Below are 16,486 nucleotides of genomic sequence, written 5' to 3'. Positions count from 1 at the left end.
CATAAAACCTGCTTGGTCCCCGGAAACCACTCCTGGCACACCCCTCCATCCTACCTGCCAACACCTTCACCAATACTTTCACATCCGTGTTCAACAAAGAGATGGGCCTGTAGGACCCACACTCCAGTGGGTCCTTCCCCTTCTTCGGGATCAGTAAAATCGATGCCTGAGATAACGTAGCTGGTAACTCCTCCCTCTCCACCGCCTCACTAAACATCCCCAACACCGGCGGGGGCGGGGGCAACTCTGTCTCTAACAGCTTATAACACTCTGACGGAAATCTATCCACCCCCGGGGCCTTTCCCGACTGCATTCCCCTGATACTATCCATCACCTCCTTCAGCCCCAGCGGCTCCACCAATGCCCGACGCTTCTCTTCCTCCAACTCTGGGAACTCCAATCCATCCAGAAACCACCCCATATCTCCCACCTCTCCCCCCAGCTCGGCCTTACTCAACTTCTTATTGAACGCCCTGAACACCTCATTTATCTTTGCCGGCTCCGACACCAGCTCTCCCTCCTCCGCCTCTACCTGTAAGATATCCCGAGATGCCGCCTGGCACCTCAACTGGTGGGCCAACATACAGCTTGCCTTCTCTCCATACTCATACTGCACCCCCCTCGGCCTTCACAGCTGCCCAACCACCTTGCCCGTTGGCAGCCTGGCAAATTGCCCCTGCAACCTCTTCCTTCCCGCCAACAACCCCTTTGTGGGGGCCGCCGAGTATCTCCTCTCCACCTCGACTATCTAGTCTAACATGCACCGGTGGTCCTTCCTATTCCTCCTATCCCTTTGCGCCTTAACCTAAATAATCTCTCGTCGGGCCACCGCCTTCAAACCTTCCCAGAACCTGGCCGCCGACACGTCCCCATTTTGATTAAGCTCCACTTAGTTCCTAATCGCCACTCTCCTCCGCCAGAAGTCCCGAATCCAAGCTCTCTGCACCTGCCCCGAACTGAGCCTCACATCCAGCCAATGCGGCGCATGGTCCGAAAACACAAATCCCGCGTATTCCGTCCCCAGCAGCATCAATTCCAGAGTCCACCTTGTACACCTGCGAGAAGGAATGCTGCATGCTTTCGTGACCTGAGCATTCATACGTCCCTCCATGCACACCCCCCCATCTCACTACCTGACGTCACCAAGGTCGGGAGTTCTGTAAGTGACTCCTAACAAAGTGTTGCCTCATTTACTCTGCAACTAACTCTACCCAAAGTGTTACCATGGCCTCGACTCCGCTCGCTGAAGTTCTTTGTTTCCTGTTAGGGTGGATTGTATCTGTTGTTCCTCTCCCTCCTTTCTCAATATCCTGCCTCTTCTCAAGATATTACAACCTCAGATTGTAGCCACTTCTTTCTAAGGGCTGCTACATCAGAGTCAGCATGGTGCTATATTCTGCAGGTCCATCCATTCCTTCTCTTTTGCACAATTTGCAAGTCAGTTTTGCTGATGGACAACGTGTGTTTTTTGGTTTCCACCTTCTGCTGAACTCAACTGAAGCCAGGTTTATGCTGTTTAATAGGAAAAAGTCTCAGTCTACCCGTGATTGCAAAATGATAACCCTGGACTTGAGCAAGTTTCCATTTACAGATATATCAGAATCTGATTGGGCCATACTTTGACTTTAATTTCCATGTTGACATTTTACAAGCTAAGGTTAGGTTTGGACTTGGTTTTCTGTACAGCAATAAGTCCTGCTGTACTCACGCTACCAGGTACACCATGGTTCATATCTCTATCCTGCCCGGTTTTGAATGTGGTGACCTCTTTTACAAAATGGTCTCCAAAACCTCTCTTGGGGAGTTAGTCGTTCTCTTTCATTCTGCGATTAGATTTGTGGCTGATGTCCCTTTTCATGGAATCATAGAATACCTACAGTGCAGAAGGAGGCCAATCGGCCCCTCGGGTCGGCACTAACCCGCTGAAAGAGCACCCTGCCCAGGCCCACTCCCCCCATCCACCTCGCCCTTGAACTCACCTAACCTTTGGACACTATGGGCAATTTAGCACGGCCAATCCACCTAACCTGCACATCTTTGGATTGTGGGAGAAAACCGGAGCCCCCGCAGGAAACCCATGCTGATGCGAGAATGGTGACTGTGTGGAGTTTGCAAAAAGGCTGGAATTAAACCCAGGTCCCTGGCACTGTGAGGCAGCAGTGCTAACCACTGGGGCCACTCCTTTTAAGAGGCGTTTTCTAAGGGTGGATTTGTCAATTACAAGGGGGTACAGGTTCAAGGTGAGAGGGGGAAAGTTTAAGGGAGATGTGCGGGGTGAGTTTTTCACACAGAGTCGTGGGTGCCTGGAACGCGCTGCCAGAGGATGTGGTGAAAGCAGGCACAATAGCAACATTTAAGAGGCATCTGGATGGGTACATGAATAGGGAGGAAATAGAGGGATACGGACCGAGTAAGGGCAGAAGATTTTCTTTTTTAGTTGGGGCATGATGATCGGCTCAGGCTTGGAGGGCCGAAGGGCCTGTCCCTGTGCTGTACTTTTCTTTGTTCTTTGTTCACATCCATCACTTTGGCCTGTACCCCCTGATTAACCGGCACACAAGGCCACAACTACACTGGCTCTGTTAATTTATCGAACTTTGCTGAGGAAAACGCCCGCCTATTTGGAAAGTTTGTTTCTCTCCTTACAATCTGAGGTTATGTGATTTGATCAAATTGCTCACCCCAGGAGTGAGCGCAGTCTTCGGTCGTGATTCATTTCAATTAGCCGCTGCCTGTGACTGGAACCAGCTGCAGCTTGAAGCTAAGGGATTTTATTACCGAGGGTGCCTTTCTCCGAAGGGTTAAGGCTCTGTTGACTGATACATGTACTTGCTGAACAGTTAAGTCCCCTTCACTCCAATTTGCATTTTGCTGTTTTTAGTGTTTAAAATCAATTTTTGTTGCTACAGCGTGAGCCTGTTGGCTAGGTCGATATTGTATGGAGAATTGGTTCTCAGTTGACACACCTGGCTAAATAAAGGTCAAATACATAAATGATGGGCAGCATTTTGAGGTTTGATAGAAAATTATGGTTGTCGCTGCTGGTTCAGGTATGCAATATTTAATAAACGTTGTTGACGATGTCTCACTGGGTTACTCCAAGCTTAATCATTCTTGTTTCTCCTTCACTTACTCTTCAAAGAATGAATTTGAGGAAAATCTTATCTCGCTGATCTGGTATTCAGTGTACCTGGCAAGAGAAAGTTCACAACAGCAAGCAGCCAAAGATCGTCTCCTTGGCGATACAGCCCTGTCTCCCCAGGTTTGCTCAGAGATTTAGAGCAATTATCGAGGGAAATGGCACCGAAACATTGTCACGTGTATGCGATAGTGCAGTCTCCATCCAGACTATAGCGCAGGAGACCAGCGTTTATCAAGAATAATTTGGGTGCAGGGCAGCAAGGTGACGCAGTGGATTAGCACTGTGGCCTCACGGCACTGAGGTCCCAGGTTCGATCCCGGCTCTGGGTCACTGTCCATGTTGAGATTGCACATTCTCGGGTCACTGTCCGTGTGGAGTTTGCACATTCTCCCCGTGTTTGCGTGGGTCTCCCCTCCACAACCCAAAAAATGTGCAAGCGAGGTGGATCGGCTACACTAAACTGCCCCTTAATTGGAAATTTTTTTTAAAAAAAGAATAATTTGGGTGCAAACCTTTGCCATACACGAATGTTGCTCCTGGCTCCCAACCTGTCTGCACAACGCCATTCCGTGTCAACGGTGATCGCACGCACTGCACCAAGACTGCCCTGAATTCCGAACCCGGTCAACAAACCGTCTGGAGTGGCTTTCACAGACCACTGCCACAGACCATCGAGCCTCTTCAAGGAGAAATTGAATCAATATTTGCAGAGGGGGCTAAGGAGATTTGTACAGGAGGCAGTGAGAGCACTTGTAGACTGTACAGCAAAGAACATCACTGACACAGGGTGAATAATCTCTTCATCGATTATAATTCCTCACAGCCTGTGGAACAAAGGGCCTCTGAACTGAATCTATCCACAGCCTATGTCCCAGTAACATGGCAAGGGCGATTATCTGCATCCAAAACATTGATTGTCCCAATATCTAACTGCGACTGTCTACCAATCCTTTTGCCCAAGCTGCCTCCCCTTTTAAACAGTGCAACCTTTTTTTTGCATTGTTAACTATAAATTGGTGCTTTACCCAAGTGGTTTCCCGGAGATTGAAAGAGGGCAGGTGGTTGTGTGTCACTGGGTCTCTGAGCTGGCACACTGGCTCAAGGTTGCAGTTTATTCATTGCCACTCTCCAACATCTAGTGGTCAAGGAGGAAGTGACTGATAGTGCTGGGTGTGAAGGATCCTAGAAAGAGCCCACCAAATCCCACTTTAACATTCAAAAGACTCCATTGAGACTTACATGGGCAGATGATGAAAAATCCCTCAGTCTTTATTCGGTTGCATTAAAAATTCAAGAGGAAGTTTGAGAGTAGTCAGGATTTATTACTTAGATTTACTGATAACTTTACAACGGATTTTCCCTGAAGCGTATATTAAATCAAATAAAGAAAGTATTAATCAAATCAATTTCATCGTGATCACCCCCAAAACCAGTTTCATTTTTTGGCAATTTTTATTTTTAAACGCATTAATGATCTATTACTCCAGTGAAAGACTGAAAGTGCTTAGTGGGGCTTTCCCCAGTTTCAGGAGCAGAGGGAAAGCTGTAGAACCGTGCAAATGATTCTCTACTTGATTGTTTTATTTCTTCTGTACAATATTTTCCGCACAAGCCCAAGGTAGTTCTACGGTTGCAGCACTGGTTATCTATCAGCAACATGAGTCGGTAAAACAAAAGCTGCAATAGTTTCTGTTAAAAATGACAAAAGGCATCATTGTCGGCCCTCATCCCCACACACACCAGACTAACAACGTTCATTCATGCCAAGAATACTTATTGAAAGATCTGCTGTGTGAGCGAGTATAAGCTGCGTCACCATTCAAAACAGGGGTGTCCACAAATTGTACAGCACAGCTCGAGTTCAGCGCTCCTCCACACGGTGCCTCCTCAAGCTCCAGCACGGTGATGTTGTTGGCTGCGGAGGTGCTAAGAATATGAGCAGGAACGTAGAGAGTGATCTGGGGCCCTCGGGTCGGCCAGTAGCGACCTAGGTTGAACCCGTTGATCCACACTTGGCCCTGAAACAAAATACAAAAAGGGACATGTTACAATAAACCTCCTGACCAGTGGCCTCACAGTCCCGAGATTCGGCGCCACGCAAATGAATGAGGTGGAAAAACACGACGACTTCTCGGGCTACACTTCAGCCTCTTGTTGAAAACGGTCCAGCCATCGGTACACGGGGCATTGTTCCCATACGGACTAGTTGGTTTCTTTAATGACAATCCAGCAGTTCTCATGGTCGCCATTAAAGACCCAAGCTTCTTAATCCAGACTCATAATGAACGGAATCCAGCTGATGGGTGGGGTTTGAACCCACGTTCATTGTTTTCGGAGTTCAGGCTTCTGGATTACGAGCCCAGTGACAGACCCACAATGCCACCGGACTGGCGCAAAAGCTTTTTGGGACGTTGTGTAGCCATGAAAGGTGCTGTAGAAATAAAAGCTTAATCTTTAAAAATTCTAATGGTGACGATAATGGGGTGAAAGCAGGACTTTGTGCACTTCTGCTTCACCATCTCTGCGTGTCCACTTCCATGCCCACGTCTGGTTTGGCTCCAGGTTGAATATTCGCAGCAAGTTCATGCCCACTCTACGTGGCCAGTGATTAGTGGGAGGTCACCTACGTGAGGCTGGAATTTGAGAGTTTGCTGGAGAAACCTCCAGACGGTTGCAAAGTTCCAGCCCCCTCCTGTGGTGTTCTTTGTGGTTCTAATCCGAGGATGGTTGGCGTAGTACTCACAAAGACCACAACTAGCTTTTATATTGAACAAAGATAAAGATTTATTTACACTACTTAATTGGATTCGACACTTAAACAGTTGATTATAAACATACAATCTACACTCATCTACTACTAATCTCTACACTAATACAATAACTACGATCTGCTCTCACTCACACTACCTTTCCTACAGTCCATCTTCTAGCTTCCTCCTCAACACTCTTCCCCCTTCTCCCCCCCCCCCCCCCCCCCCCCGCCCCCAGAAAGGCTTAGCGTTGATGCCTTATATAGTTCTGCATCTAGCTCCCTCTAGTGGTTGATTTGGACATCATAATGTCACACCTCCCGCACTTTATTTTCCAGTGGGGGGAAACGGCCAGTCATTGGCTGGTGGCAGAATCTTCTGGTCCCGCCCATGTCTATGGGGTTTTGCGTGCCCCACACCCTCCGCGGCGGAAGGGGAGGGGCGGGTCACCATCAGCAGGCCCGGACGATCCCGTCGGTGGGAAGGAACGGAAAATTCCAGCATTAAAGTGGAGTAGCATCAGGTGCAGAATCCTGGAAGGAAATCTGCCCTGCATTGAGCGGGTTTCACCAGGGGCTGCACTTTGGATTCCAGGCGCCGTCTCCAGAGGAGAACACTGTACAATGCTTGGGAGCTAGCGTCAATGCCTTATCCAGTTCACACAGAACGAAGAAATTGGAGCAGGAAAGGCCATTCGGCCCTCTGAGCCTGCTCCAGCATTCAATAAAATCTATCTCAACTTCACCTCCCTTTGATTCACTTAGTATCCCAAAAACCATCAACCTCTGTCTTGAATGTACTTAAATGCCCGAGCAGCCAAAGCTCTCTTGGATACAGAACTCCAAGGACTCCACACGGAGTGAAGAGATTAGGTGGAATTATACCATAACCTTTCTAAGTATCTGACTGAAAACCAGTGTATAGCTCTCCAGTTTTCATTAAAGATCCTGAGCCTATCTGAGAAAGAAAATGAGCGGGTAGGGTTTTTTCCATCACTCTGGTGGGACGGGGCCTGATGGAGCCAACTAACTCCACCCCGATCATCACAGAAACTGAAGGGCCCCAGACCTCCCACCATGTACACGGTAGGACCCCCGCCCTCCTCCTCACAATCATCAGGGGCTCCCTATCTCTTCGAAAGGTGTGTTATGTTCTGATAATGATCAGAGGCCACGCAGAGTGGGGCAATCTGCTGGAAGACGGAGGAGAAGACTCTCAGCAGAAGGCCATGTCTGCCCAGGGTGTTGATGGAACCGTTCCACTGCCAGTAGAGCAATATTGGCTGTGTCTGCTCTTCGCTAAGGAGGTTGTTACCAAAATTGGGCAATTATTGTTGCCGCTACTCTAACCTCAAGAGTGGCACTTGTACAACCACCGGCTGTGAAGGTGACCATAGTTGTGAACTTTTGTTTCTGTCTGCTGGATGTGGCTGCTGGTAAAGGCAACGTCTCAGAGTTAGCAGCCCACTGCTCCTGAAGGGCAATAAAACAGCAAGAACCTTTCAGATCTGTGAACGATGAGGACCCAAGAATGTCCAACACCAGTACCATACATGCCATAAACAACCCTCTCATCCAGTTACATGTCACTCAGTCACACCACCTCTTTCGTTTATGGTTTGACTGCAACTTCACGGTTTCACACTTGAAAGGCTTGCACACTTGCAGCACTATAGCTACAGTAATTTAATTACACACAGAATCAGAGTCACAGAAAAACAGTCCCTTCGGCCCATCGGGTCTGCACCGCCGCACAAAAGGCACCTGATCTGCCGATCCTAATCCCATTTGCCAGCACTTGGTCCATAGCCTCGAATGTTACCTTTTAAAGGATGGGAGGCAACCCGCCTGTACCACCCTCCCAGGCAGTGCGTTCCAGATCGTCACCACCCTCTGGGTAAATACCCTTTCCTCAAATTCCCCCTGAACCTCCCACCCCTCACCTTGACCTTGTGTCCCCTCGTAACCGACCCTTCAACTAAGGGGAACAGCTACTCCCCATCCATCCGAATAATCTTGCCTTATTTTACTAAACTCTGCTCTCCGCCAATCCAAGAACTTTTTCTGCAATTTGTCTCTTTCCTTGTCCATAACAAACTTAAATTGCACCATGTTGTGATCGCTATCACTAAAGTGCACCCCCGACCATCACATCAACCACCTGTGAATTCCCCAGAATTAGGTCCAGCACAGCACCATCCCTTGTTGGACCCTCCACATGTTGAGCTAAAAAGTTCTCTTGTATACATTTTACAAACGCTGCTCCATCTAAGCCCTTAACACAATGACTATCTCAGTTAATGATGGGAAAGATGAAATCAGCCACTATAATTACCCTATTATTATTTTTACACACTTCTGCAAATTGCACACATATTTGCTCCTCAATTTCCCTCTGACTATCTGGGAGTCTATAATAAACACCTAGCAATGTGGCTGTCCCTTTTTTATTCCTCAGCTCTACCCACAAATTTAACGCCACCCCCAAGATATCATCTCTCCTTACCGCAGTAATTGACTCCTTAACTAATAATGCAATGCTGCCCCCTCTTTTGTCCCTTCCCCTGTCCCTCCTGAAGATTCTGTGTCCCGAGATGTTAAGCTGCTCCTCCGTCAACCACGTCTCTGCGATGACTACTATGTCATAATTCCACATATCAACGCCCGCCCTTAACTCATCCATTTTACTGGTAATACTCCAGGCATTAAATTCGAGGCCATTCAGCCTTGTCTTACTCTCCTGAAACTTACACACAATGGAAGGAGGATGGGCTTAACTGTCAACATTGACTCTATGAATTCACAACATCCCAACGCTGCTTTTATGTTTACAGACAGGACGGCATGTTAGCACAGTGGTTAGCACTGCTGCCTCACAGCACCAGGGACCCGGGTTCAATTCTGACATTGGGTGACTGTGTGGAGTTTGCATTTTCTCCCCGTGCCTGCGTGGGTTTCCTCCGGGTGCTCCGGTTTCCCCCCACAGTCCAAAGATGTGCAGGTTAGGTAGATTGACCGTTCTAAATTGCTCCTTCGTGTCCAGGGATGCGCAGGTTAGATGGGGTTACGGGGATAGGGCGGGGCAGTGGGCCAAGATGGAGTGCACTTTCAGAGGGTTGGTGCAGACTTGATGGGCTGAATGGCCTCCTTCTGCACTGATTCTATGAGACCAATCTGACTCAAAAGGGAGGTTACCTGCTAAATGTGATTTAAATTGGGGCTCTAACTTGCTGTTTGGGTGAATGCAAAAAAGATATGAGAGTATTTTACTTCAATACTCCTGGTCAATAATCCACCTTTAACCAAGACTACCAAAAGAAACTGCAAAACTATTTGTAGGAAGATACTGGCTGCTGTTTTTGACTGACAGTGTGACTGGCACCACTATTCAAACCTAATTCCTTAGCCGCGGAGTTCTGGATGTGACATCATGAGGATGTGAAGGATGCTATAAGAATGCGCTGGCAGGTAGCACCCTGGCAGGTAGCATCCTGGCAGGTAGCACACTGGTATAAATGCCTGGTTTTGATTTGCTATTTTGAGCACACTCTGCTGCATTTTCTGGTGGTGGGGACCACGCGCCAAAGTGCCAAATAAATGGCGTTCAGAGTCCCCCAACTCTTGGTGGGGTCAGCATCACTGGCTAAAGGCAGAGTTGGGCAAGGGTGCCAATATCCACTACGCTCACCCCTTACCTCACCTTCTGGCATTTCACTGGTGATGAATCATGTCACCGCTCCTCCCACGTCACCCTGTCCATGACCCATCCTCTCTGATCGCAGCACCCCTCCGGGAGTTGTAGTTCGCTCTCCAGCATGGAGGGAAAGAGAGACCACGGGTGGGATTTTCTGGCCCTTCGGCTGGCAGGGTCTTCTGGCCCCTCTGAAGGTGACCCCCACCCCCCTCCCCACGGTGGGTTCCCCGGGCTGGATGATCCTGCTTGAGGCCAACACCAGCTGCCGCCACTGTTGGATAACACACCGGGGGGGGGGGGGGGGGGACCAAACTGGCACAACCCGCTCAATGGCGTCAATGTATAATATTCTTTTTAAATCTCCCAGAAGTCTTTGTTTGGCCACAGGGAGATCAACACCAATTCCTGGAGACCCCCGAACATTCCGTTAGGGCTGGCTGCCCGGGGGCCGAGGGACAGGGTTCAAAGGCCAGCAAATAGTACAGAACGGCCATCAACTAATCAAATGGGTTAATCAAGCTAGAGGGGCAGAATGGCCCGCTCCTGATTTGACATCGCGAAGATCTGCGGCCATTCACGGTGGAGCAATTGGGCGTAATATTCAACTCCACAGAACACTGGATTTATTCAAGGCATGCTTAGACAGAGTGATAGACAAGGAAGTCAAGGATTATATGGGGTCAGGGAGTGGGGTGGAGGGGGGGGGGGGGGGGGGGGGGGGGGCGGAGGGCAATAAGACCACAACCAGATCAGCCGTAATCCTATTCAATGGTGAAGCATGGCCTCCTCCTGCTCCGAAGCTGCCACAACATCCCCACCTTGGGGAAGAGACACCACTGGAAGAGGAAGCTGGATAATGGGCTTTTCCTTTCTGGATCTTCAATGGTTTCCATAGCAGGGGTTCCTTGGGTTAAACCACTGCCAGCTGCTTTGGTGGCATTGGAGGCAGTTCAGAGAAGGTTCGCCAGATTGATACTGGATATGAAAGGGTTGACATTGGAGGAGAGATTGAACAGTTTGCGCTTATACTCACCGGAGCGAGGGGGTCTGATCGAGGCGTATAAAATATGAAGAGGGATTGATAAAGTAAACGTAGACCAAATGTCCCCCCTTGTGGGCCAATCAAGAACGAGAGGTCACAGATACAGGTTGAGAGATGGTAGATTCAAAACTGAGATGAGGAGGAGCTACTTCTCGCAGAGGGTGGTGAATTTGTGGAACTCGCTGTCCCATAGTGCGGTGGAATCTGAATCATTAAATAGTTTCAAGAAAGAGATAGATATATTTCCGATTTTCAAAAAACGGGTTAAAGGGGTATGGGGAACAGGTAGTGAGGTGGCTTTGAGACCAGGAAGAGATCAGCCATGATCTGATTGAATGGTAGAACAGGCTCGAAGGGCTGAATTGCCTACATCTGCTCCTATTACCTATGTACCTATGATGGCTGAATTGATGGGCAGCCGTGGTATAGCTGATGCTTCAGAAACAGCATTAAACAGCATATAGGGTGCTGAACCAGCTCTGTGAACACCCTGGCAGTGGGCACAACAGCAACGGAGAGACAGAGAGAGATTGAGGAATTATATTAGCAGCTGAGGGATGACGATAGCCAGCGAGAGGTCGGGATGCCCAGGCTTCTGTATCTTTTCACAACTTTAGGTTTCTGCTGGAAGCCAGTCAGACAATATCTACATTTCAATTCTCCACCTTCCTCCTACTCTGATCTTCCTGCCTTGTCCTGCCATAGTGTTCCAATGGGGCTCAACGCAAGCTTCAGGGGCATCATCTCACCTTTCAACTTAACCTACAGCCGCCAGGATTCACCATTTGAGTTCAACAACTTGAGAGCGGAAGCCTTGCCTCCATTTTGTTTTGTGTGGAATATTTTTGCTGGCTCGGTCGCTATCCGGCCATTGACACCTCATTTGGGCACCCAAGGCAGGATTTCCCGACCATTCCCGCCAGCGGGATCTTCCGATCCCACTGAAGGCAACCCCCACTCCCTCAGAGTGGGTTACCCGGCGGCAGGGAGGTTGAGCCCATAGACTCTGGCGTGACCCCCACGGGGGGACGGAAAATCCTGGCTATAATTTGTTTCTGTACTTCACCCATCAGCACTCCTTCAGGCTTTTGTACCATGAAACATTGGGCGGGATTCTCCCGTCTGCCAGCCGCATGTTTGGCGGCGGGGCTATGTTCGCTGGGCCGTGTGATTTTCTCTTCCCGCCGCTTGTCAGTGGAATTTCCCATCAAAGCCACCTCATGCCGCCGGGAAAGGCACGGGCGGGGGTGCACTGCCGGCAGGAATAGAGAATCCCAAAGGTCGGAGAATTCCGGCCCTCACCTCAGTTTGATCTCTCCCGCCATCCACCCCATCACAGGCCTTCCCTTCTGTTCTCCTCCATCCCTCGCCAACCCCCTGCTGCTTTTCACCGTCTCCAAACCGATTACTTTTCTAACTTTCCTCGGTTTGCAACACCCCTGTCCCCGAAATGAAACTGTAGCTCGGTGTTCCCGTCTCCGTTCGGCTGCCGGCTTTTCCAATGTTAGCCGGCATTATATTTAAATCGCCCCCCCCCCCCCACCCCCCAAAAGAACCGCGGGGGCCTGAGGTAAACACTGTAACCTCGGGAGCTGGATACATACACACCGGCTGGGTCTGTGAAAATGGAAATGAAATGAAAATCGCTTATTGTCACAAGTAGGCTTCAAATGAAGTTACTGTGAAAAGCCCCTAGTCGCCACATTCCGGCGCCTGTTCGGGGAGGCTGGTAGGGCCTGTATTGCAAGACTGGCAATAGATTGCCTTTTTCGGGTTTATTTTTAATATCTCCCCTCGGACTCTTCCCCACCTGCCATGGTGGGGTCGCGAGTTAGTTATTAACCCCCGAGACGCCCACGCTGAAGTATTTCTTTCTAGATAATTCCGTGTTATTTGGCTGTTCTAACTCATTCTTAAAAATGAAGACTCAGGACTTCCCCCTGAAGCTGACTGTATTGTCGGGACCAGAGAAAGGTACAAATGAGTCAACTGTACTGACTGTGACCTTTTGAAAAGACTTTCTAGACACCCAACCTGATGAGTGTCTGGACTTGGCAATCTTGCTCACAGCAGGTTTGGGTACTGGGAGAAACCCTAATGCCGGGTCTCACATCCCATTCTCCTCGAACAGAATTTGAAACCAGGCCACATTCGGAGATGTTAGGATAAGTTGACAAAAAGCTTGGTCAAAGAGGCAGATTTGAAGGAACGTGTCAAAGAGAGGTATAGAGGGTGAGGTGTTTTAGAGAGAGAATCCCAGGGCTTGGGGCCCAGGCAGCTTGAGGCACCAACCACGGAGCAGTCATTATAATTTTGAGGATGTTCAAGAGGCCCAAGTTGGAGGATTGGAGACATCGGAGGGTTCCGGATCTGGAACAGATTTCAGAGAGCGGCTGGAGCAGGGATTTGGGAAGATGTTTGAAAACTTAAGGATGATAATTTAAATCTGATGTGTTGTTTAACCAGAAACCAACGTAGGTCAGCGAGCACAGGGGTGACGGGCGAACAGGTCTCGGTGTGAGTTAGGATGGGCCGAGGAAGGGAAAAGTCACGCCCCTTGTGCAGGTCGGCTGTAATACACCACAAGCCCACTGTGATCGACTCAACCTCAAATTGACAGAATGAGAGTTAATGGGTGCGATTTAACAGCACCTTGGCAGTGCCAACCTGGTACCCTGGCAGTGCCAGACTGGCATCCAGATGGCAGTACCAACATACTAGGCTGGCAGTGCCAGGGTGCCCAGGTGGCACCAGCAATGCCAGGGTACCCAAAGGGCATGCATCTGGGGGCCTCCAATCTCCTGGAGACCCCACGAATGGCATTCCAAGCTATCCCTGCTTGTGGAGGCCAGTAATTTTTATTTTTATACAAAAAATATACTTTATTCATAAAATCTATCATAAACATTTCAAATTTTCTTGACTGTACATTTCCATCAGAGTTACACATTCCCTTGACTTTCTTCCATTCAATTTTGATAACATTACACACATATCGCTCTTTACGTTACAATTCCTTCTTAAACATTTACATTGTCATGTTTCTTTTATACATTGGAGTGTTAGTGGCCCAGACCAAGAGGGGTTTACACTGTTACCCGCCCCTCGGTGTACATTGCTGGTAAGTCCTTACACAGTGGTCTTTCCCCATTGCGCCCTGGCGACAGCTGCCCCAAGCTTGAGTGCGTCCCTCAGCACGTAGTCCTGGACCTTGGAATGTGCCAGTCTGCAACACTCGGTCGAGGACAGCTCTTTGCACTGTAAGATCAGCAAGTTCCGGAGGCAGACCAAAGAGCGTCTTTCACCGAGTTGATGACTTTCCAGCAGCAGTTGATGTTTGTCTCAGTGTGTGTCCCTGGAAACAGTCCGTAGAGCACAGAGTCCTGTGTCACAGAGCTGCTCGGGATGAACCTTGACAAGTACCACTGCATCTCTCTCCAGACCTTCTTTGCAAAGGCACATTCCACAAGGAGGTGGGTGACCGTCTCATTTCCCCCACAGTCACTCCGAGGGCAGCGTGCAACGGCGCTGAGCCTTCGGGTGTACATGAAGACTCTGATGGGGAGGGCCCTTCTCACCACCAGCCAAGCTAGGTCTTGGTGCTTGTTTGTAAGTTCTGGTGATGAGACGTTCTGCCAGATGACTCTGAATGTCTGTTCAGGGAACCGTCCAACGTCCTCCACAGTCTGCTTTTCCCTGAGGGCCTCGAGAACATTACGTGCTGACCACTGCTTCATTGCCTTGTGCTCAAAGGTGTTGATCTTGCTTGTTAATTTCTGGAGTTGGTCTGTGACCTTATTTTTAATGTCTGGCGTTTGGTGGCCGTTGGTCATATTGCTGTTCCCATCCACCAGAGGTTGATGATCTCGGCGTGCTTTATTTCCTTCCCTGTCTGTGGTCTGGGGGGGGTCTGTGCTTCCCGTTCTACATTAGTACTTTGCCTCTTTATTTGAGGCCGATTCTTGTCTTGTTTTCCCTCATCGGAGGAGGTGTCGACGCTAAGTCCGCTGGCTGAAAGGTGTCGCTTTTTGCCATTCCCCATCGGGGGGTTCTTCAGTTCATTTTTTTGTTTCCTCTTCGTTTGTCCATGTTCACCGTTTCCCAGGGCCCTTGATTCTTCGTTCCGTCCTCTTCCATTGAGTCTTCCTCGTCAGATGAGGTTGGGGTTGAGTTGTCAGGTTGAGCTTGGGGCCTCCACTTTTTGTTGAGGGCCCTTCTGTTGCTTTTCCGCATTCTGTGCTGTGGTGTCTTTGTCGATGGAGGGTGCATGAACCTCCTCTGTGGTCGCCGTTTTGACTCCGCCGCTGATGATTTGTGTGTACGTTGCCCCGGGTTTTGGGCAGGCCCTGTAAAGATGGCCGGCCTCCCCACACAGGTTGCAGCACTTGTCTTCCTTGCAGTCCTTTGTCATGTGTCCCTCTTGCCTGTAGTTTTTGCAGAAGGTGACATTGCAGTTGGCGGCAACATGCCCCGTCTTGCCACAGGTGCGACATACTCGTGGCTGTCCCATGTAGTAGAGGTAGCCGCAATTTCCTCCAATGGCGAAACTGGAGGGGGGATGCAGGATGGTTCCGTCGCCATCGGTTCTCAGAGTCACCTTGATCTGGTGCTCACTTGTCCAGATGCCAAAGGTGTCCTTCAGTTGCACGCTGTTACTTTTCAGCTCAACGTACCTGGCGAGGAACGTGAGCACATCAGACACGGGGACGTGGGGGTTGTACGTTTGCAGTGTAACAACCCGGTTCTGCTGCGATGGTAGCGTAAACAGAGGCTCCACAGTCAGGATAGACAGGGGACTCTGGTTACCTTTTTCCTTGAACACGTTCAAGAATTTGATGCAAGCTGCGACACTCTTGAAGGTGACATCAAAATATCCATTGTTGGGGAAGTCTTGCAAGCAGAAGATATCTGTTGCTTGAAACCCGCAGCATTCGAGCAGCACCCGCTTCACAAAGAAATTGCGATCCACATGTGACTCCCCTTCCGACTTCTTCGCTGTGACTCGGACAGTGTTCGCACTCCCCAGCCTGGTGGTTGGGATGCAGCTGCAGCCATAGCTCATACGTGGAGTCTAAACTGTATCGGCGTTAGGCCTAAACCAGAGGCTTAGACCAGCATGTAGATCCACCAATAGCAGCAGAGCTCTCAACGTTTCCTCTTCGACGATTTTAGTCCCTCCGTGTTCTCCAATCCTCGATCGACATCGAAATCCTCTTTGCCAAAAGATCGTGGTTTCACCCCTGCCAGGTAAAGTAATGAACGATGCTCGCCCGAGGTCTCCGAGGCAAAGGGGTTCGCTCCCAATGCCTCGGCTGTCTCGGGAAATTGCACATTAAAGTGAGACTAGCTGCCTCGCTCTAATATGCAGATTTGCAAAAACGTGAGCCTGCCCACAATGGGCGGGATTTACATCGCAATGCCTCAAGATCGCGTTAGAACTGGTGAGGCGTTGCAAGATGGATAGATTCCATGAGCGGGATCTCCTGGCTTCTTTCGGCCATGTTGCGCCCTAGGTGTGGGTGAATACTGGTGTGGATCTCACCCAAAAAGACGGCAGGAAACTCACCGCCAAACCCGTCCAAAATGACACTGGTTTGGACTTTATCATATCCTCGGCTCAAGTTGCAGAAACATCGGCACATGGCAGGGACCGAATCACACAGGTTGCTGCTGAATGGAGACCCCAGCTGGCCTTACATAAGGCAGAATGTCCACTCATCCCACTCCGAGCCAAATAGTGAGAGGGGCAGCCTCTGCCAGAACTTCCTGGTTCTTAGGCTCAGGACAGGCTCAGCATGGAGCTGGAAGCTTGAACGCTCAGTCCGCCTCAGTAGAGAGGAAATGCTCATGATGAGGACA

General features: G+C 49.6%; 1 protein-coding gene across 1 annotated transcript in view; it reads right to left on the bottom strand.

The window, feature by feature from the left end:
* Positions 1-4,443: 4,443 nt before the first annotated feature.
* glb1 (galactosidase, beta 1) overlaps positions 4,444-16,486 on the bottom strand; it is a 129,463-nt gene continuing 117,420 nt past the window's right edge. The window contains exon 16 of the mRNA XM_072509954.1: positions 4,444-5,160. Within this exon, the coding sequence (XP_072366055.1) occupies positions 4,897-5,160 (264 nt within the window). The 3' untranslated portion in view covers positions 4,444-4,896. The remainder of the gene's footprint in view (positions 5,161-16,486) is intronic.

Source organism: Scyliorhinus torazame, chromosome 6, assembly GCF_047496885.1.
Source record: "Scyliorhinus torazame isolate Kashiwa2021f chromosome 6, sScyTor2.1, whole genome shotgun sequence".
NCBI classification, from domain to species: domain Eukaryota; kingdom Metazoa; phylum Chordata; class Chondrichthyes; order Carcharhiniformes; family Scyliorhinidae; genus Scyliorhinus; species Scyliorhinus torazame.
Note: the sequence above shows the minus strand (reverse complement) of the source record. Positions and strands in the feature narration are given on the sequence as shown.